Source organism: Muntiacus reevesi, chromosome 1, assembly GCF_963930625.1.
Source record: "Muntiacus reevesi chromosome 1, mMunRee1.1, whole genome shotgun sequence".
NCBI classification, from domain to species: domain Eukaryota; kingdom Metazoa; phylum Chordata; class Mammalia; order Artiodactyla; family Cervidae; genus Muntiacus; species Muntiacus reevesi.
In genome coordinates, this window is record NC_089249.1 from 13431590 (window position 1) to 13455508 (window position 23919).

Here is a 23919-nt window from a genome sequence, read left to right on the forward strand (position 1 = left end):
GGCTGGAAAAAGAGCGAGTGCAAAGACCCCGGGGCAGGACCATGTTGGAATGGGAGCAGGGTGTGCTGAGCAATAGCAAGGCAAAGGCAGAGAAGGAGCCAGGGCAGAGGCAGGCGGCGCCTTCAGAGAGGGAGGAGAGGTTGGGGAACAGCTGGAGCGCAGCAGTCACAGGAAGCCAGGCTTTTACTCTAAGGGAGAACAGGAGTACGTCTAAGGAGAGCGCTTTTAAGGACAGAAGTGGTATAGAGTCTACTGTTTTGAAAATTCACTCTGGTTACTCCCCTAAAGCTAGAATCCCTGCTCTACAAGTCCTAAGGATGCCTACCTTCTTCCATGGTTGAATTTCTTTAAATCTTTCAATAATTCTCTTTCTCCTAAAATATATGAAACCCTACATACAGCACAGTCCTCTAAATATTCTCAGTAGTGGCAAACTTTTGAAGATGGATCCTATATCTGACAAGCGGTAAAAAGTCAACTGGAACACTCCTAAGACTGAAGTACATGACAATGAATTAATGATGATGGAATTAATTTTCTCTAGTGCCTCAAGTCGGCTCTCAGATATATCCCAAAGGGAGCATCTGAATTTATTTTGAGAAACAGCAGCAACATTATAAGCATCTACATTCTCAAGGGATTCCTTTGAAGGGTAATATTCATTGCCCACACAATCTCTGACACATTAATCAATTCTGGTCTGATCACTTTAAAACAGTGGTTTTCTAACTCCAGGATGGATCCAAATATATGCTGCCTACAAGACATTTATTTTAGATCTAAGAGGCACACAGAGTTGAAAGTGAAAAGAATGAAAAAGACATTCCAGGCAAGTAGTAACCAAAACAAAAGCAGCTATCCTAGTATCAGGCAAAATAGACTTTGGGTCAAAAATAGTTACAAGACACAAAGAATGACATTACATCATGATAAAAGGGTCAATTCACCAAAAATATATAACACTTAAAAGCACATATGAACCAAACGTCAGCGGTCCAAAATACATGAAGCAAACATTCACAGAACTGAAGGGAACAAGAGACAGCTTTACAATAATAATAGGAAACTTCAATAGCCCACTTTCTATCATGGACAAAATAAGGAGACAGAAGATCAAACAAGAAATAGAGGACGTGAACACCACCAGAGATCAATTACAACACTCCACCCAACAAAAGCAGAATATTTTTCTCAAATGCACATGGAGCATTCTCCAGCAACAGCTGTATTTTAGGCCACAAAGCCAGTCTTGATTAATTTTAGAAGACTGAAATCATACAAGTATCTTTTCTTATCATTAAGAATGAAACTAGACATCAACATCAAAAGGAAAAACTGAAAAATTCAGAAATATGTGGAAATTAAAAGACACACTCTTCAACCACCAATGGGTCAAAGAAGAAATCACACGGAAAATTAGAAAAATACCTTGGGACAAGTTAAAATGCAAACAGAACATACTGAAGTTTATGGGATACAAAAAAAGCACGACTAAAATGAAAATTAACACCTCTAGCCATCTAGATAGAGAAAGAAAGATCTCAAAACAATGATTTAACTTTATACCTAAAAGAACTAGAAAAAGAACAAACTAAACTGAAAGCTAGCAGCACAAAAAGAAACGGTAAAGATCAGAGCAGAAATAAATAAAATAGAGAATATAAAAACAACAGAGAAAAATCAATAAAACTAAGAATTGGTTCTTCAAAAAAAAATCAACAAAATTGACAAACCATTAAGTTTGATAAGAACACAAGAAGACTCAAATTACTAAAATCAGAAATGTAAGTGGTGACATTACCACCAATTCTACAGGTTTTAAAAATAGATTATAAAAGAGTACTGTAAACTACTGTATGCCAACAACTTGGATAATCCAGACGAAATGGACAAATGCCTAGAAACACACAACCTACCAAGACTGAATCATGAAGAACTGGTAAATCTGAACAGACCTCTGACTAGGAAGAAGGCTGAATCAGGAATCTAAAACCTTCCAACAGTGAGAAGTCTAGAACCGGATGGCTTCACTATTCAACATAAAAGAATGAACACCAATCCTTCTCAAACTCTTCCAAAAACTGAGGAAGACGAAACACTTCCTAACTCACTCCATGAGGCCAGCAACACCATGACATCAAATTTTAGCGTGGAAAGCTGAGAACAACACTGATGGCTGGGTCCCAACCCCAGAGTTCTTTATAACTCGGTAGGTCTGGGGTGAGGCCAAGAATTTGCCGTTTGAACAAGTTCCCGGGTGATGCCAATGTCACAGGGACCACACTGGACAAACAACTGCAAGGTGAAGCTTCTCAGAGCATAAGACCTGTCTGTGTGGGACAACCCGTGGGGCCAGGTACCCACATGCCTCCAGGGTAGCGCAGTCAGATCCTCAAGGCCCGCAGACCACACAGCAAGAGGTATGTCTTATGATGCCACGTCGCTTGGCCGGACATCCTGGGAGTGCCAGCATCCTGACAGGAGCACTTCAGGTTTCTACTTTACTAAGCACGTTTGTATACATTCACGTATTTCACTCTTCGTATAAATTAATTGCATTTACATATAAATACATATACATAAATTCATTTCACAAGGAACCAAGGGTGGTAGTAAGTGTGACTCACTCATTCCTGTGCCAATTATAAATTAAGTCATAATTCAAGTCCTGAGACACTCCAGTCATTCCAAAGAGCATGAAAGCCTCATTTTCACATAATAGCCATTTCCTAGAAATAGTTATTATGCTTTTTACATTTTGTACTCTTTCAAAATGACTATCAGGCAAAAGAAACCCAGACTGATGTTTACAAGCTCTTACACAGCATTTGAATGTTTCTGATGCTTAATAAAGAAAGGAAAAGGAAAAAACACTGTCATTTGTTTCCTAGCTTTTTAAACTGAAAGATTTTTTTCTGATAACCTGAGTAAATTGTTAATTTCCATCATTTTCCCAAAATTCCTCTATTTCATGACTTTGATCCATTTGGTTTGGTAAAATATGAGACATTTTTAAAAAAGCAGCAAGAAATATGGCCCAGTCCTCATTTTATGAAAGTATGAAAATAGTCTTAAATAATAGATAAACTCCTCAATAAGTGGGCCTAACACTGTACCCAACAAAGAAATAGGAAATAAGATTTCTCACCGCCAGGTCACTATATATATGGTCACCAAAATACAACACTTTGGAGCCCCTCCATCCAGTAAGCTTCAAAAATTCATACAAATTGCCCTGCAATAACAGAAAAATATGGGTGTTATATTGCATTATATGACAAGTAAAAGGCCTGTATTTTACATTTAATATTCTGTCATTTATTGACCATGTCAATAAGTATTCACCGGCCATGTGACTTCAGCAGCTAAGACCTACCCATGATTCATTTCATCAATTACCTGATACTAGACATTTACCTTGCTACCTATTTTGTAAGTAACATCATGATAAACATTCTTTAGCAAAGCTTTAGCTACCTCTTAATAGTTTTCTTCAGCCAGCTACATCTTACTCATTTTCTTCCACTAGCTTCCTAGATGGGGAATGGCTGATTCCAAGCTAATCTTTCAGGCCTAGAAAACATACTTAGTGCCAAATCCAGCAGTCTGTTACATATACAACAGGTATGAGCCAGTTGGACAGTATATAATACAAGGAATGTACCACACAGTATAAAAATAACTATATAGTGCTGTTCTGTGATTTTGTTATAAATATTATACAAATATAATGTTTAAAGGATAAAATTTTAAAAACTAATTTCAGTAACACAAAAATGGACAGCGATTCAATCATTTACTCAATATAGGAGAGCTTTATATGAAACCAAAATATATCAAAACTGTATCTAAAACACAGTTCATCAGGAAATAATTACTAATTGGGATAAGACGCTATGTAATTGATGCCACAATTCTTAAAGAGAAACTTCTATTTTACTACTGGCATTCTAAATTTTATATCCTACAGAAAAAAATGCTTAAAAATATATTTTTTAAAAGCTGCTCAATTCTGAATTAATTCACACAGAGCACACTGAAAACATATTGACTTAAGCTTAAATTCTGCCACCAAGTTATACACAGTCAGTCCAAGCAGAGCGCCCAGGACCGTGCCTGGCACGCAGGGAGCCTCAGTGAAGGCCAGCTGTGCCATCATTATAACTGATCACAAATCACATCGACCAAAAGGACAGACGGGTCACAAGGTACCTGCTTGTAAATCTGGCCCTTCTGCAGCTTGTAGATTTTATCCCAGAGTAAGACACCTTTCTCATTCACCTTTCGGAAAGGTCTGACAACAGAAACAGGAAACGTTACCATGTGTGGTAGCAGTGCATGCTGTGTGCTGGAAGAAAAACTCCACGGTTACCCCCCTGGAGAGAGAAACGAGCCCCACAACCCAAACCAAACCCCACCACCACGTTCCCCAGCCTCGTACAAAACATCCCATGCTGCAGACCACGGGATCCAGAGGAGGGTAGTGAGAAACGAACGCCAGAGTCAGATGAATTTGGAAAAACACTGTGAGCTAGACATGTCCCTCTTTAAAAGTTGCTGATGGGTCTGAAAAGCCCTCCTACAAAGAAACTTTCTTTAACCCAAATTTTCTAAACTTACTCAACCGTGCAGAAAATGTTTTACAAAAAATAAAGCTTATAGAAATACTGCTTATTACATTCATCCAGCTTTGTATTTGAAATGAAGCCAGTCTAGATACAAGGCACATCAGAGAATCGGGCATATTATTTTATGATGGAAAACCGGAAAAACAGAACAAAGGCCTCATTCCTCACCCTGGGTGTGCTAGTCCAAAAAAAAACACAAGGTTCATTTGTCCTTTTTCTTTATTTAGGTAACACTTATTTGAACTGCTTTTCTGGTGAGAAAAATATAAACTCACCTCAAAAAAACATCTGGAAAACATAGGCAAATACAATAAAGAAAAAGAAAATCATCCATAATTTCAGAACCAAGGTAGAAACACACCAGTTCAGTCCACATCTTTTGGTTTTTATGTATCTGCTCTCTTTCTCTTTTTTGTGAACATAAAATGAGGATCATTTCTGGATACTGCTATGTATCTTCTCCTCTCCAAGGCTGTGAGCAATTTCCCAAGTGATTCATACATCATTTTTTACAGTCACTGCTTTTAAAAAAAAATACCTCATTTTTAATGACTTCATAATATCCTCTCATGTGGATGTTCCTTAACCTTCAAAATTATAAATACCAGAGGGATGAATACAGGTAGAAGATTTTTAATCCAGACATCTAGAGTGAGAGCAAGTGAGCTATGCCGGGCTCCTCCAGGGAAAATCTAATAATCTAAGACACCGTTCTGCCACTGTGTATAAATATGACAGAGGAGGGAGGTCCATGGTGAAAGGGGAGACGAGGTCCTTCCCCTGACCACCTCCCTGAGATCCAAAGAGAAAAGGCCAGGGAGCACGTTATCAGTGACGAAGCAGCCAGTCAGTGATGACAGCTACAGGCACGTCTACACCTAACTCCCAACCCCACAGATGGAGCATTCTCTTAAATTCTCAGTCTCTGCACATGGTTCCTGGTTTTGCCTTTTCTTCCAGGAGTCACTGTGACACTCAGGAAACTGGAATTTAGCATCACAAGAGGAATTTAATCCACTCAACACTGACTACAGGACACTGAATTGTCATGCTTTAAATCACCTAACATAGGAACTTCCCTGGCAGTCCAGTGGCTGACATTACCCTCTGCCTTCTGATGCAGAGGGTACAGATTCCAGCCCTGGTCAGGAAACTAAGGTCCTACATGCCTTGCAGCCAAAAACCAAAATATAAAACCGAAGTAATACTGGAACAAATTCAAAAAAGACCTTGAAAATGGTCCTCAAAAAGATCTTGAGAAAAGAAAAAAAAAAAAAGATACATCCCAAAATGGATACAGCATTGCTGTTAAAAAAACAGATCACCTAGCAGAGGGGAAGACTGCACTGGTTACCTACTGCAGGACAGAGTAATGTGGGTAAAAGTGTTTCAAATGTAGGCCATTATTCCACAGATAGGAATCATTTTTATAATCCCAGTGCAGTAACTCTCAACACCATTGACATTTGGGGACCATGACTTCCCTGGTGGCTCAGACAGTAAAGAATCTGCCCGCAATGTGGGAGACCTGTGCTTGTTTCTGACTTGGGAAGATCCCCAGGAGAAGGGGATGGCTACCCACTCCAGTATTCTTGCCTGGAAAATTCCATGGACAGAGGATCGTGGCAGACTGGGCTACAGTTCATGGGTCAAAGAGTCGGACACGACTGAGGGAATAATGCACTCTTGGTGAACAGGTCAGTCCCAGATGTTAAAAAGACATTTTAGGACACTTGACCCTACCCTCACCCCACCTGCCACGAAATGTTAAGAGCACAACCCAAACTCCCATGCCTCTATTTCCCAAAGCTACCATGGCAGAAAGTCTTTATCTAAGTCTGGGTAGAGATTTACTCTATTTGATGCAAAACCTGTGTTGCAGAGAAGTTTTGCAAAATCTAAGGACACTTGTCAGTGCACCATTTAGAGCTCTATTTAAAGAGCTACTCACCAGGTGGCTTGTTGTTGCCATTTTGTTACACTTCACAATGCGTCCCCATAGAGAGATCTAATTTACTATGTGATGTTAAGTTTGGATTTTAACTGCTCTCCATCCTTTTCTTAAAGACTGACTCATAGGACTGACATAGCCCAAGTTAAATCAAAAACTGTTTCAATAATAAGCTATCTGCTATGTACATACTCATCCTACCTTTCTTCCAATTACTTGATAGGAGGTTTATTAAGTATCAAAAGCTATGTCGTCAGATGCTTGTGATGTTCCAATTGTATTTTACCAAGACACATTATCACAATATCACCAAGGCACAATTAAGTATTCAGAGCATCAGATGAATAAAATCTGGTCCCTAAAAAGAGACACCTACCTCCGCTTATCATTAAAGAAGTTTGGCTTCTCAGCCTGAACGATGACCACATCAAACAGGTCCCTCCAGTCTTTTCCAACAATATACCTCATCCCTTTGTCCCTAGAACAACATGGCAGTCAGGTTAGCCTAACATTAAATGGATTAACCTTACAACTTTTTCTTTCAAATGTTCAACTATTTAAATACATAGAACATTGGAAGTGAGCCAGAAACTAGGTAGGAAACACAGAAGAACTTACACAAAGCTACTGGGGCTGTTGGTGATAAGAAACATCTTCTTGCCATGATCAGCCAGCTTGGCCAACACCGCGCGGGTCTGCTCAGCGTAGCAGATGTACTTTTCTAAAGAGCAATAGGAAAATGCACACAGGGTTTCAGGGTGAAGTCAGCAAACCTGCAAGCACTTCCTAAGGGGGGCAGATGGATCCAGCACTGTCTGGGGCACTTGAGGGGAGAAAAGCCTTCAGGTTTGAAGCCTGGTTCAAGTCGGTATATTGGTACCCAGTGAATCAGTAACCAAGACCTTACCTATTCAGTCTAAACGGAAAAAACTTAAGTGGCTGTTGCTGCCAGCTCCCCTACTTGAGTCAGGATTATGTCAACTTCTGAGACAAAGGGGAGGGAGACATGTGAGGTGCAAGGATGCAAGGTCCCTGCACTGCACTCAGCAGAGGTACTGCGGGGGCTTCCCTGGTGGTCCACTGGTTAGGAATCTGCCGGCCAACACAGGGGACATAGGTTCGATCCCTGGTCTGGGAGCTAAAATCTCACATGCCACAGGGCAACTCAGCCCATGAGCCACAATTACTGAGCCTGCGCTCTAGAGCCCATGAGCCGCAACCACTGAATCCTGTGTGTTTTACAGCCCTTGCTCCACAACAAGAGAAGACACTGCAATGAGAAGCTGTCGAATCCCAACTAGAGTAGCCTCCACTCGCCATAACTAAAGACTGAACACAGCAATGAAGACCCAGTATAGCCAAAAATAAATTTTTTCTTTTTTAAAGAAGAGGTACAGACCTGGAGTGAGAGTAAAATGCCTACATAATTATACAGCAAAAGGAAATGTAGATCTTCACGTAATATCTGGTACATACCAATATCTGCTTCAATTGCTCTGTACATGATCCCTTTGGTGTGCACGTCCCGAATTGAATCCTGTCAAAAGATAGGTTTTTAATCAGTCTGAGTATAACTGAGATAGTCTGAGTGAGAGGACAAGCGAAAGGTCATTTAGGATAATATCTGTCTGCAGAGTCTGGCAACCAAGGCACTAAATGAAATCTAAATTCTGGTCCATTTATCATGGGCAGGAAGAAACTTAAGTTTCCATGGTGACAGCAGCAGGTTCCAGTGCAATTTTCAAAAGAGTCACTTGGAGGAGGCAATTTGTGTGAACAATTCTGAATGAAGTTCCACAGGATAAATAGTCATTTATATGCCGTATGAGGGCCATGATTTCAGGTCACCCCGACAAAGGGAAGGACTGCTGCTTTCATCTTTGCACCCTTCTCTGGACCCCAACAACAGACTCTGTGACCTAAAAAAAGAGGCAGAGACCAACAGGATAGGATCCTCCTCTCTTCAGTGCTACCAAAAAGGCAAGGAACTGTCAAGGAGCTTGGAACGCAGGCAGAGCTCTGATCCGGCAGGCAGACACAAGGACGAGCCTGGCGGAGTGGCAGCCTGATGCCTGGCAGGGGTCAAAGCACAGCCCTGCTCCTAGGGGGCTCTGAGCAGGTCTACTACACAGGGGGGCACTCCTGGAAGCGCAGAGACACTTTCTGGAGCCTGTAGCAGAGGACTGGGCTGCAGGAAAAGCTGGGCCATAAGAAATCCCATGGAGAGAGGAGCCTGGTGGGCCACAAATCACAGGGCTGCAAAAGAGTCAGGCATGATTTAGTGACTAAATAACGAGCACAAAGCCTTAGAAAACTGGGAGGTGCCTACTGTCAGGAACAAGCAGCTCCTGATTGTAAACTCACCCTCAATTACCTTCCAGCAAAGGCCTGTTTCAACTGCACAACGGCAGAAGGCAGTGGTTAAGAGCAAGCCGGAGCCCAGCTTCCTGGCCTGAAATCCAGGCTCTGCTACTTACTAACGGGAAGTCCTTGGGCGACTCACTCAACCTCTCTGTGCCTCAATTTCTCCATCTGTAAAATGAAGGCGATGATATCTCATGGCATTCTTGTAAGGATCAGATTAATTAATAGGCATATAGCATTCAGAAAAATAGTGCCTGGAACACAGTAAACTCTCCCTGTGTGTATTCACACACATGTGTGGCAGTGAACACTTCAGAGTAAAAACTGAACTCTGTAGTAAACAACCTTCCTCATGAACGCTAAGGGTTACAGAACTCCAGTAATTCTTAAACATTCTTAAAGATGAAGTATCTCTGTGAGCCAAAACAGAGACTGGAAACTAAACATTTAAATTTAGTTAAAACAATACCGAACCGATATTGAGAAACTGCAATTCACCCTGTATTTTCTAAAACCCATGATTTGAGGCAGTCAATATTTAAACCTAGTCATGAACACATAATAAAAACACTGTAGAATGTATATACCGATCTTTTACAACTGCATGCTCAGTCACTCAGCTACGTCTGACTCTTTGGGACCCCATGGACTGTAGCCCGCCAGGCGCCTCTGTCCATAGCATTTTCCAGGCAAGAATACCAGAGCAGGTTGCCATTTCCTTCTCCAGGGGATTGTTCTGACCCAAGGATTGAACCCTCAAATCTTAAGACTCCTGTGTTGGCAGGTGGATTTTTTAATCACTCCGCCACCTGGGAAGCCCCTTTTAAAAATACAGATATTCAAATTATATATATAAAGATGCTTAGAAATAAGCATTAAAAATATATATTAAATAAACAATATATAAAGACATTTTTAAGTACTGAAAAAAGCTCAGACAGCTTAAAGAATGCATCTATAAACACACATAAGTGTGAACATAAAGTAAAATACACAAATACAAAATTATGTAAATGATGTGGGTATGTATACGCACACAGAAATCCAGGTAACAAGTACCCTCTTCTTTTAACAAACAATTTGACTCATTTCCAATTCTCCTAACCCCTTTCTTAGGATTTCCAAGGTTAAACTGCGAATAAAAGAGGTTCCAGTCAAAGGACGATCTCAAACACGCAGCCGACAATGGAAGCCAGAGATTCTATCACTTCTGAGCTAGAAGAGGTGCAGCGTGTCACCCCCATGTCTACACGACCTTGACGTCTTTGTACAGGTGCACAGGCTCGTAGTCGATGTTGTTCTTCAGGAAGTGCTCGTTCACACAGGACAGCAGGGTCATCTCGGGCAGGGAGAAGATGTCCATGAACTGCTTCATGGTGTTTCCAGAACTCTGCAGGCAGGGAGAGAGGCTTTAGCAAGGGAGCCAACGCCACAGCAGGCTTTACATCCACCGGGGGATCCTGGTCATCATCAGGCTCCCTCTCCACAAGGAAAGAAAAATTCTAATAAAAAAGTAAAAAAAACGTTCACCCTGTTTCCTGTCCTTCACGGCAGGGCTGACGTCTCACTCTAAGTGCAAATGGGCTTTCCAAGGAAATGCCCTGACTTCCCCTCCAAAGTCTGGCCAGCCTTCCCGTTCTGTTCTCCTTTGGGGTCCATCCAATTTTCAGCTCACACTCTTTCATCGTACACAGAGCAAAGGCAGTAAATTGATTTTTTCCCGTGTGAATGACATAAAAAGCCGCTAACTCTCCTAAATTTGAGCACCATCACTCCCACCCCCTCAAAAGCCCACGTGGGAGCTTGGAAAAGAGTCTTTCCCCAAACTTGTGTGATTTATAAGTCTAAGTTTACCAGGTGACTAGGCATCTTCCTTGCATTTTGGTAACACAAATAAGAGGCTGCATCTAATAAAACAAGAAGCAAAACTTCTAAGGGCAAAGACCACGAAAGTTAGAAAGGCAGAGGTCTCCCTTAGGCACAGAGCAGAGTGCTGTCCTGCTCTTAATCTTAGAGGAGGCGACAGTTGCTACAATGACAACCCCAGTGACTTCACCAAAAAGTGGGGACACGCCTGGGGAGGTGGTGGCAAATGGGGGAGGGCTACAAGGAAGGTGTAAGGAGCCTTCATCAGGTAGGGAGGAAGGGCCGAGAAAGGAGAATCATGAAAGAACCCAGGAGAGACTCGAACATACTCACCTCTCCCAAATCGAGGGTCTCTCAAAACACAACCCCAATTGCCTTCTTGATTCCTTGTGAGCAGAGAGTCTAGTGGTTTAAGATCCTAAAGCTACCAGGCCACATTTCGTAAAGGAAAAAGAGAGGCCGCTTTAAATAAATGATTTCTCATTACCTTCCCATAAAAGTCGCTCATCTGTTCCAAAGGCACGTGGGAGCCCTCGTACATTTCAATGACCTCCTCATCGGGGACCACGCTGAGGCCCCTGGGAAAATCACAGGCAGGGCAGTTAGCATCAGTTAGAGACGGCAGTGATATTCAGACCTCCAGTGACTGCTGAAATTTTTCAGCTGAGGTGCAAGATGCTGTTGTCACAAGGAAGCAGGAGGTGATGCCACTGGTAACTGCTACAAATAACAGGCATGCTGCTGCTACTATTACCACCACCATCATCGTGGGAAAGATAGTAGCTGACACCACGTGGTACCTACTGGGTGCCAGAAATGAATTTCACAGTCATTCACGTCATTCTCAGCAGACTTAGGAGTGAGGCACTGTTATTCTTCCCATTCTCCAGCAGAAGCCACGAAAGCACAAAAGGTCACAGATCCTGCTCAAGGTCACCAAAGTGAAAGTGGTGGGTGAGGACTGGCTCCTGGGCTCTGCGACCACCACGTCCCACTGCCTCCTTTAACAAGGCACGCGGTCTCCTAGTGACTCGCTTTGGGTGGGTTTTGTTCTTTTTTTATTATTAATGTTTTTACTACGTTAGGGAGAGAGGCTGGTCTGTCCCCACCACTCTCCTGCCCTCCGACGCTCTACCCTAAGAAGATCAGTGCTGACGCAGAGTCAGGCACCAGGCTCAGGTGGACCAACCCCCGCGTCAGGATGCCCGACACCACCTCCAGCAGGAATGATCCCAAATGCCGTATCACAGTGAGGCCAGGATCCCCACCGGTAAAAACAGAGGGAACACGCCCCACCTGCCTGCTTCTGGGGGCTGCAGCAGAACCTGTAAATGCATCCAGCTCCTCCGAACACAGGGGACAAACACTGGAGTGTGAGCGGCCCAGATCCCACCCCTGCCTCTGGCGCCTGTGAGCAGGTGCTTCACCTGCAACTTAATGGTCTCAGACCTCCTCCCCCGGAATCGCCTCCAGAGCCCCGTGAAGGGAAATGTCTGTTCCCACCCCCTTCTCGAGAGGAGAAGGCACCCGAGAAACAGACTCCAGTGGTGAGGAAACCGCAGAATGAATGACGGCAATACCATGCTGTGCCACAATTCAGCTCGAATTTCAGTTCCTCATGCAGCTTCTCACACAAAACCAGTCAGTATTAAAGTACATACAAAACATAATTTATATTTGATATGGAACTTTAATGAAAACATCATCTCAGCCTCTTTCCTCCATTCTCCACTCCTGTCTTAATTTTAAAAATATCCAAGGGGAGTCACTGGTATTTTGCCTCCAATCTTGATTAACTTGAAACAACTACTGGCCTTTGAAAACAAAAAAGCACTGTGCTTCCCTTCCATCTTTGCTCCAGAAATCAGATAAGACCCTGGGACTACACCAGCTTCTTCTAGACAGTGACCTTGGAAAACTACTCTGGCTAAAGCAGCAGCAGTAAGCAGTACACGCCCTGAAGCATCTAACACCTAGAAAGAGAGTCAACACAGTAAACAGGAACTCTGCCGGGTGAATTGCCTTTCTTTCTCCACACCAGGACCACACTTCCAGTCCTCCATCCAGCAGCACTGCCGCCTCCAGGACACATTTCCAGGCGTGTGGCCACACAAGCCACATCTTTAAGGTCCACATAACCAACTACCAGCTCAAAAGATGCACTGAACTCAGTGGGCCACAGTCAGCTGGATTCTGCTGCAGGCGGTACCCACAACATACAGACCTGCTGGAGCCAGACTTAGAGGGACAGTCAACTGCACCTGAGCGTGGCCTACACCAAAGCTGAAGTCACAGTGAAAATTACTTTACACACCCTGTGTGTTTATGAGAAATAACGGGTAGGAGCACAGATCTGAACGAGCCTACCCTGGGTTCAAATCCCAGCTCCCTCAACTGCTGAGGGATTACCTGGACAAGGAACAAGTAATTTAATCTCTTTGGGTCTTAGTGTCATTTTTTAAATGAGTGGCAAAACAAGTACCCACTTCCTGGTGCTGCTGAGAAGATTAAATGAGTTGCTATGAAGAGAACGGCACCCAGTACATGGGAAGCGCCATCCAAGTTCCGCGCTATGGCTATGATGGGAACAACCCCAGCTTTTCACCAGATTCCTAAAGAGAACTTGAGATGCGGGTGCTGAACAGGCCTGTGGAGGGAAGTCAGTCCCCCCCTCGGCCCAGCAGTGCTCACTTGCACAGCCCACACGTAACCTGAAAGCCACCCAATGAAGGGGGATGCAAGGGCATGGGGCTCAGAGGGGAGCGAGGCTGAGGTGTGCACACCCTTCCCCTCCATTCACTCACTCATTGCCCCTTTAGAGGGGAGAGAGGAGGAAAGGGACACTTTCCCAGGGGCCGCTAGTGGTAAAGAGCCCACCTGCCAATGCAGGAGCTGTAAGAGACCCAGGTTCGATTCCTGGGTCGGGAAGATGCCCTGGAGGAGGAAACCACACCAGTATCCTTGCCTGCAGAATCCCATGGACAGAGGAGCCTGGTAGGCTACAGTGCACAGGGTCACAAAGGGTCAGACATCACTGAAGCAACTCAGCACGCATGCTGTCCCAAGCCTACTCTAGTCCAAACGACCAGCCGCCCTGAGGTGGGTGCTGGAATCGTGCCCATTTTAGAGAGCAATAAACCAAGGCTTTGAAACAGACGGTCAAGAACTGGCTCAAGGTCACACACAGGTGAGCATCGGGGCTGGGATTCACACTCAGGAAGTGTGACTCCGGAGTCACACACGCACCCCTGCTGCCTCGGCCGCCACACCCTCTCAGCACTGAGCCCCCAGCCATCTTTCCAGGACCTCAACCTGAGCACTCCTTCCCCTTTAAATGCCTCAGTGGCTCCTCCTACCTAGCCCAATCCATACCCCTACCATAACAGACAATTTATCTGGAGAAGAAGAAACACGGTAATTAGGAGCCACAGGATGGTGTGGCCCAGAAGAGAGGAGAGAAGGATCATGTCAAGCTGAGAGGGTGAGGAGAGGCCTTGCCACCTGTCAGCCATGCAGAAGGACGAGTGAGATTTCAAGAAGCAGAGAGGAAGGAAAATCGCATCCTGGAAGAATGCCAGCCTGCACAGATGCAGAGCAGTGAAAAGGAGAACTCAGAGGAAAGGTATTTACCTGCTATTTGCACAAATCTGGCATCCACTCCCTCCAGCTGAAACTGTTAGAAAGAAAAACTCCCTTTCTTCACTTGACCTGGAGCAGAGGCTGGAAGCCTGGTACTGCCAGGGATCACCACGCGGAGGGGCCTGCTCTGAGCAAACCCAGACAGGAGGAGCGTCAAGAAACAGAAAGAGCACTGACAACAACCATTTGGGCCTCTGGAGCCAGCTACACCTGCAACCAGATCTGTCCCTGGACTACACCATTAGTGAGTCCAAACTGGGCTTTTGTTTAAGCCGGCTTGAGTTGTGTCTCAGCCACTTGCAACCAAGAGTTTTAACCAATCGAGGAAGTGAAAGAGCTGTGTATGGAAGAGGAGAAAGCTAAGGGTTTAGAGAAGGTTGATGGAATATTTAAGAGATCTGGGCTCTATTCCTTAGACAATGGGGAGCCATCCAGGATTCAGAAGAGAGAAGGGGGTTGTTGAAGGCAATGCTTTAGGTAAATCAGTCTAGCAAAACATCCAGTCTGGGGGCTGTGCTGCAAAAAACCGCAGGAGCCCAGGAGAGCAGGGGTAAGTGTCTGAGTCCAAGAGTGGATGGCAGAAACAGAGATGGAAGGACAGATTCGAAAGATCTGCTGAAGACTGCCAGTTAACTCTCAGACATTCAGAAATGCTGCACATGGGCCAAGAGCACTGCCAGGAGCCAGACTGTCTGGGTCTGAATTCTACTTCTGTGTGGCCTTGGGCAAGTTACTTATTAACATCTTTGGGACCAATAGCAGTACCTACCTCATAAGATTATTTTGAGGTTCAAATGAGTTAACTCAAAACCCTTACGGCAGTATCTGTTGCACTGCAAAACTCAACAATGCTGAGTTGCTATTTATTATTACTACTACTATTACTATTTGCCTCATCACCACCACCTCTTCTCCCTCTTGAAACACCACTAAAATGACAGTAAAAGAATAAACTGCTGAAAAGGTCAAAGGAAATGAGAGCAAAGACATCAGCACATAGACATTTCAACATGTTTTCGGAAACGTTGGTGAAAGGAGGCCCCTGACTTAACAACACTGAGGACAGAGCCTGCAATGGGACCCCAAAGACAGGAACTGATGAACCAGCACAGATCCCCAGCGAGACTCAGCCATGGGAGGCACCAGGAAGCTACTGCAGGATGTGCGCCAGCAAAATGAGGCAGTAGAGTTAGAAAGAGGGAGAGATGAGAGCCAGGAAACAGAGAAAGTAGCAAATTGAAGTCCCTGGATGAGCAATCAGAGCAGATCAGAGTAGGAGGCGGTAGTCAAAAAAAAAAAAAAAAAGTGAGAGATTATGTAAAACATTTGAGTTGTGGGGAAATAAATGCCTGCTTGATATCTGTGAAGGAACATTTAGGAAAAAAAACTAGATAGCTACATAGGAAACTAAGCAAGTAAAAACTGAGATGATTATTAAACCGAGGAAAAACCAAATGCTGCACAAGAAAGAAAACAATGCGCTACTTGCTTAAGAATGAACACAATCTGTGGAATCATGATGCAAACAATACGGTGAAGCAACCAGAGAGGGCTCTTAGCGAGGTTAGGAAAATGAGGCTGGGGATGGGGCTGCATGTGTGGGAGGGCCAAGTCCTCAGTCCTCGCAGCAGGGACAATGTCCAGAATTAATAAATTAGGGAACAGAAGTATGAGCATATTATTTAGGAACAGAAAGAAAATACCAAATATTTACACATATGGTAAAGAACCTGCCTTCAATGTGGGAATCCTGGGTTTGATCCCCGGGTTGGGAAGATCCCCTGGAGAAGGGAAAGGCTACCCACTCCAGTATTCTTGCCTGGAGAATCCCACGGACAGAGGGAGCCTGGTGGGCTACAGTACATGGGGTCACAAATACTCGGACACGACTGAGTGACTAACACTTTCACTTTCACATACCTTTATATACACACGCACACAAACCACAGTCCTCAACAGCATCCCCAATTTCAAGAATTAGAAAAGGCAAAACCCTTTATTTCAGTTACGAAGATCTCCCACTGAGCTCAGTACTTCTACTAATTCTAACAAACAGCAGGAAAAGAGACAATGTCCAAACTACTCAACTATCATGGTGGGAACGACCTGCCCTGCCCCATCCTTCCCCACCTCCTCTGCAGGACCCTCCCTCAGGGGGCCACCATCGCCTCTGGAGAGCTCGCCCTCCCCAGAGCCCTCCGAAGTGGCCCCTAATGGCCTGAGCACACGGTCATCCTAGCCCGGGTCACTGTGGACTGCACTCACTGGTTTCCTGGTGTGGCTTCCCACCTGCGCTCCAAGCCCCTTGAGGACATCCTCACAAGCCAAACCACTAGCACGTAACTTGGCAGTGGCCCGATCAATGCTCCTGAATGACGCAGGGAGCGGGTAAACGAATGAATGCCTTACAGATACACACTGCAGGGTCCCAACACTGAACAGTCAGGGAGTCTTGAAAGCCAAAGCAATTTGGTTACTTGAGGGGGAGGGGATTAAATTTACCTCCTCTTACTCTTACCTGTAGACGGTTCCCAGCTGGATATAATGAAAAGCATCAATCTTCATCAAGACCGCCTTCAAAAACACAAGCACATGCACAGGTAAATTAACGCACCACAAACTGCATACTTAATGAAAGTTCCAGGTGTCATTGTGAATCCTATCAACATTAAGTTGTCGTACACAAAGAAACACACTGTATGTTTCTGAAAGGTTTACTTGCTAATTAAAGCACTGTGCAGCCCATTAAGGAAATGATCTGTCTGCAAAAAAAAAAAGATATGACAACCAGCTCCTCCTCAAAACATCGAAAATGACTATTTGGATATAAGTAGCATTGCCTAGTGGCTAAATGCATTCAGGCTCTTCCAATATACAGTCTCCTAAAAAAGACTTCACCCAAAAGTGTTTCGGATAATTTAGTTCTGCAGCCCCAGAGAATATAATTTCAAATCAATTTATGCATTCAGCAAAGAAAAGCACGAAGAATACATTTTATTCCTGATGTGCTAAACTGTAGAAAAACATGAGAATTACACCTACCCGCTGCACGTCATAATGCAGTCCGCGAATTGCAAAGTCTGGGTCATACTCATACTTCCTGATTTCCACGGGATACTAAGAAGGAAGAGAGGCACTGGTTTTAGCTAAGGAGTTACGTAGTAAGGTCAAGGTCAAGGTCAAGACAGCATCCACACTTGGCCTTTGTTCGGAGGCTGAGGTGGCTGGTGCACCTGGGTAGGAAGCTGTGGTCAGAAGAGATGGACCGCAGCTTGCCTCCTGCTTCAGGCCAAGCGCCTCCAGGCCACAGAGCCCCCTCCCCTTTATCTGCCCACACACAGGGGAGGCCTCAGCCCCCCAACCTCCCAGGCCTTACCTGTTCTCACCTCAGCTGCAGGAATGCCTTAGCCTTGCTCCCCCTGGGGCCAGAGACACCCTGTCCCAGCACATGGCTCCCTGTTACGGCTCCAATGCCAGTTCAGAACACATGGCCTCGCTCCCCTGCTACTTCCTATCATAAACCTGTCCCTCCTAGTGCACAAAAATGCCAGCCCCTTCTTTACCCACTACTTTCCTCTCTCTCCAGATCTCAGAAGTAGAATCCCAGTGACCCACTGGTAGCAGGCCCCACCGTGCCCATCTGACAGAAGGGACCTCAGAGGCTTCGGATGAGACAACCTGGCCCAGGCCGCACAGCAGGGGTGTGGGGGGGCATGGGGTCAGGGTCTCCCCACGGCCCCTGCGCTCAGAGCGTGGACCTACCAGCCAGAATATCCACTCCTGCGTCCAGGGAGGCTGTGTCCCCAGACCTCCCAGTCATGATGGCATCTGCTCATGTAAAGGCCGAGGTCAGCATCAGCCAGCACGGGAGCCCCCGCTGCGTGACTGCACTGCCATCTCCTCGTGCACAGCCAAGGTCACGCGTGTGCGAGAACGCCTCCTGGAGCCACCAGGCTGACCCACACGCAGGGAGTAATTCCAGCCAGGCTGCACGAAGCGCTGAGTCAAATGTCACATTTGGGCTCATTTATCTAACACCCTTCACGTGTGCCAAGAAATCACTCAATGCTATTTATTTCCACTCCTGGGCGTTTCCAAGAATCCTGCACACCGTGCATGGTCCTTCATTTTTACTAATACACTTCACACACAGACACACATACACGGAAACTCTGGTTGGGAACACCCTTAACAGTAACATCTGGTCGAGGAAGTCAAAGACACTCCCATCAGCCAGGAAGTGACACGTCTCTCCAATGACCTACAGCTAGATTTTCTGGACTCATATAGCTTAGAAAGTGATCACCAGCCAGAAAAACATGACTCACCCAACGTGTCATGAAAATGACTGGTGTCCCTGACAGCAGAAGAACTATAAACAATAAAAGACCTTTACTTGGGGTTTTATTAAAAATCTTCTGATTTGAGCGTCATCTGGGTTTCCTTCAGTCCCTGGATTTGTTCTCATTCTGAGTGCAATCTGGACAGGCTAGCGTGTGCAGGCAGAGATCAAAGTTTCCCCTTAAAATGCTACAGAACTGTCTTTTAGAGCTTTAAGTAAAGTTAACACTAAAATGCTGCAGAAAAACGCAGGAATTCCATGTGCATAATTCCTAAATTCTGTAGCCGGTCCACACGCCCCCCCGTCCTGATAATCAATCACGGAGATCTGGACAGAGATGCTAACCTCCACATTACAACACTGCCTGTGAGTTATAAATATGATACGTCTGCTTTTCAGAGGTCTCAGTTTGATATGTAAAGTAACCTGAATTATGAGTCTAGTTAGAAGAGAGCAAAAGCATATAGAAATAAAGTTCTCCAAAATCCACACAGAACATGAAGCCAGGACAGAACAACCTGCACCATGATACTCTCTTAACAGGTGGAATTCAACGAGCATGTCAAGTGTTCACAGAGCATGTACTTTGTGCCAAGGCCTGGGAATGCAGTCGTGAACAAAACTGACACCATCAGGACCTCCCTTGCGGTCCAGTGGTCAAGACTCTGAGCTTCTGCTGCAGAGGGCATGGGTTCGATCCCTGGTCAGGGAACAAAGATCCTGTATGCTGTGCGGCACGGCCAAAAAAAACTAAAACAACAACATTAAAAGAAAAAAGAAAAAAAAACTGACACCATCTTTGCCCCTAAGAAGTTTCCACCCTATGGTGGGCAGGCAAAACAAATCAACACTTGTACAGTGCTTCAGAGTGGTAAGTACTGCAGAAAGAATGCACTAAAAGGGTTTGGAAATCGGCAGGGGGTGGGGGGGGTACTAAAGAGCAAGGCTTCAGGCTACCTGGAGCCAGGCAGGACGTTCCACCAGAGGAGCTGGCAAGCACAGAGGCCCAAAGGTAGGAGCGTGTGTGGCGGTTCAAGGAGTAGCCAGGTCTCGGGTGTGGGAGGAGCGCAGCGAGGGCGGGCGGGAGGAGACGAGGTGGTGAGGAAGCCGGGGGTCCAGGAGCACTGGAGGCCTTCAGTGTCACTCCAAGTGTGATGGGGAGGCTCGAGGAGATTCTGAGTCCAGAAGTCAGGTGCCTAGTGCTTAAAGGTCCACTCTTGCTGCCGAAAGGAGGACAGACGAAGGGGCAAGAATGGAAGCAAGGGGCCTAGCCTGAGGCTACCGCACCACCGGGTGGGACGTGATGGTGGCGTGGACCAGGGTGGAGGCAGCACGGGAGGTGAGAAGTGGATGGAGGCAGGGCATGTTTCAAGTGAATACCTTCTGAATGAGTGAAAAGAGAGCTCACAGCTGCAGAGACAGACTCCCTCTCACACAGTGCGGAACCTGAAGGGAGATTAAAAGTCATCCCTGCTTCGGGAAGATCCCACGTGCCATGAAGCCACTAGACGCGGGACCCACAACTACTGAGGCCCACACCCTAGCCTCTGTGCTCCACAGCAAGAGAAGTCACCGCGATGGGAAGCCTGCGTACCACAACGAAGAGCAGCCCCCCACCCCGCTCACCGCAGTGAGAGACAGCCTGCATGCAGCAATGAAGACCCACCACAGCCGAAAAAATAAATCCATCTTTTAAAAAAAAAGCTCCCACTCTCATTTAACAAAAGAAGAGAGAATGGATAATTATGAAGAGGCTGGAACATTTACATCTGCTTTTAGGGAAGATGCTAAATTGCAAACTTGCTGCTCTATTACTGTGCATCTCAAAAGCAGATGTCTCTCATCTTCTCAAGTACTTTTAGTCTTTGGCAGAAAAAAAAAATGGAACCAAACTCAGTGCTTCCAACAGCATCGTGGAAGAATCATTTCCAGATCCAAAACCAGAAAAAAATTTGCATAAGCATAATTGCCTCTATTAATATGTCTGATATAATTAGTGTTAGGACATACTTCTTTTATCAAAGCAACAAACAGACATAATGAGAATGAAATTTCAACTATCAAGAAGCTTTTCTAATCAGAATGAGTATACCTTTCTTTCCCTTATTTCATCTCTCTTTGCCCTCAAATTTCATAAATTTTTAATCCTCATGAATATTTTATTTTCATCTGAACAATAAACCCATAGGATAGAAAGAAAAGGTGTTACTAATCCCACAAGGGGCAATGTGAACAGAAGACAGCATCTGTGCCTTGCAAATAGACAGATTGAAGTTCAAATTCAAGGACTTCCCTGGTGGCCCAGTGGTTAAGACTCCACCTTTCGGGAGGGGGGATTGGGATGGGGAACACATGTAAATCCATGGCTGATTCATGTCCATGTATGGCAAAAACCACTACAGTAAAAAAAAAAAAAAAAATTTACTCATTAAAAAAAAAAAAAAAAAGACTCCACCCTTCCAATGCAGGGGGCACAGATTTGATCCCTGGTTGGGGAACTAAGATTCTACAGGCCATGTGGTTTGGCCAAGAAATAAAAAATAAATAAATAAAATTTTTTTAAAGTTCAAATTCTGGTTCTGCCTTCTTTCTTGTCTTGTGGCTTTGAACTACTAGCTGAACTCGGTAAGTCTCACTTTGCTCAACTGTAAAACAGAGACACTCTCTATCTGCAGGGCTGTCACGCAGACTAGCAATAACAGTAGTAACAGCTAATAACAGTAGTAATAGCTAAGCTTTATTGAGTGTTTTCTATGTGCCAGGTGCTTCACATAAATCAGCTCCTTTAATTATGACAATAACATTGTGAGGATAGTACTACTGCTGTGCCCATTTCACAGAGGACAATACTGAGGCCCAGAAGCATTAAGTCTGTTACTCAAGATTACCTAAAGGATAAAGCCTGTGCTTTCAGCACCCAGCAGACAATGAACAGACGGTGCTGTCAGCATAATGACTTCCGTTTTATAAGTAATATCACAGCAATGATATTTTATTTTTTAAGTAAGTTTTATAAGTAATGTCACAGCAAACACTGCAGACGACCTGGAATTCAAACACCAGCTGCAGTGCAAGACTAGTTCAGCTCGCTCTCCGGCAGGGCGGTGGGGAGACGGCGGGGCAGGCCGGCAGACGGGAGAGCAGGGGCAGGACCACCTCACGCTTAACCTGCTGCCATCCTCAGAGTCGGGGAGAGGTCCGCAGGTCAGACCGAAGAGAAGGGAGGGTCCTGAACAGATGGAGACATGCCGCTGGGCGGAGAGGAGCTAGAGGAGTTCACCTCTGATCAAGTGGCAGTAACTACAGAGAGCGTGGTGGCTGAAGGGAGTGTTACTTTGGGCAGGTACCATTCCTGCCTTGTGAATAAGGACAGATGAGCTTCTTATTAAACCCACTGACAGCCAAAAGCTGGGGGGAATCAGGAAACGCACTGATTCAAATGGCAAGGACCCAAAACTTCTGCACCCTTTAACAACATTACTGAAGGTCTGCTATCCAGAACCAGGAAGCTGATGGCCACCCCCTGCTCCACACTAGTCAGACCCCACCTGCAGGAACAGCTTCAATTCGGAGCCTCACACTTGAGGGGGATAAACCCGAGCACACAGAAAATGATGAAAAAGACTAGAAAGGAGGCCAAAGGGGAACGGCTGGGAAAACCAGGAACAATCCAAGTGGGAAAAGAGCAGACCTGGAGGGCTTAACGGCCCAGTATAACACCCAGCCCGTGACTCAGATAGGCAAGGAGAAAACATTCGTGTTCATGATTTAGGTCTCTAGGCTACTCATGTCCACCCTTGCTCACCCCCAGCCCACCTCTGTGGATAAACTCCTTCCAGACTCCACTGAAATATCACCTTCTCGGTTGTTTCCTCAGGCAGGAGGAATTCCTGCAGGGAAAGTCCCTCAGGCAGAGAAAACCACCCTCCACACCGGTCTCGCTCTCTGTTCAGATGTCTGTAGGGCTCCACCAGGTGGAGGCTCCATAATTTACCTGCCCACAGGACAGACACCTCCACTAGACTCCTGGCTCTCCAAGGGTAGCACCTGGGTCCTACTCGCCTTCATCCTGCCTGCTTCCGTGACAGCTTAGCACAGAAGAGGCACTGAGTAAAGGATGAAGGAATGTGGGAAGGGATAAATGAAGGAAAAAGAAGGTATCAGTGGGAGAATCTCCCCAAGTTCAGAACTCCTCTGGGAGTGATGCACTCCAGTCACCTCTCTTGGAATGCTGTGGGGGGTTTCAAAGGTCACTGGTCAGACGACCTCTGAGGATGCTTCGCGTCCTGGTTCCTGAAATGTACTCCAACTAGACTAGAGAAAACCACATTCAGTTTAGAGTGTTTCTTTCTTCCTTCTTTATTCTAAGTTCTCAGCAATACTATGCATCAGAAGACATTCAAATATTCCTTATCTAAGAATACAACTAGATTCAGTGATGAGGGCAAAACACTGCCCATGATTTGAAGAATTCCTTCTAACCAGAAATTAACAGGCTGCCCCTTTGGGAGGACCTATGTCACTTGCTCTGTGGGACAGCATAGTGCGAACGAGCATGGCTGAATCTCCACTAATGAGTAACTTGGGACAGTCTTCTATCAGAGACATCTAAAGATTTTTTTAAACATACAACTACCTTCCAGGTACAAAGTTTCAGTCAGGCAAGATAAATAAGTTCTGGAGATCTATTATATAGCATAGTACCTATAGCTAACAATATTGTATTCTATACTTGAAATGTGCTAAATGGGTGGATCTTAGTTAAGCATTCTTACCACACACACATGCATACACCCAACAATAACAATAAGGGGAGCAGGAGGAAACTTAGGTAAGTGATGGATAGTTTATGACCTTGATGGTGGTTTCATACACTTATCCCAAAACTCAATGAGCTTTATCTATATATATATATGTATATGTGTATTTATATGTAAATATATATAGCTTTTTACATGTCAATCATAACTCAAAAAAGTATTTTTTTAAAAAGACTATTTTCCAGACAGTCATTTGGAATGGAACCACATCTGCTCACACATTCAGCAACAGTTTACTAAGTGATATCTACTGTGCTGGCTGAGGTCGGGTCAACTCAATCCCCAAGGGAGGACAGGGGGAGACTGGAA

At 45.0% G+C, this 23919-nt stretch overlaps 1 protein-coding gene across 1 annotated transcript in view; it reads right to left on the bottom strand.

Moving 5' to 3' along the window:
* Positions 1-23919, bottom strand: part of NT5DC3 (5'-nucleotidase domain containing 3) — a 63590-nt gene that overhangs the window by 16407 nt on the left and 23264 nt on the right. Inside the window, exons 3-11 of the mRNA XM_065937951.1 lie at positions 17491-17565; positions 16967-17022; positions 11297-11387; positions 10199-10333; positions 8056-8116; positions 7198-7300; positions 6956-7057; positions 4213-4294; positions 3149-3235 (exon numbers count right to left, since the gene is read on the bottom strand). Coding sequence (XP_065794023.1) covers positions 3149-3235; positions 4213-4294; positions 6956-7057; positions 7198-7300; positions 8056-8116; positions 10199-10333; positions 11297-11387; positions 16967-17022; positions 17491-17565 — 792 coding nt within the window. The remainder of the gene's footprint in view (positions 1-3148; positions 3236-4212; positions 4295-6955; positions 7058-7197; positions 7301-8055; positions 8117-10198; positions 10334-11296; positions 11388-16966; positions 17023-17490; positions 17566-23919) is intronic.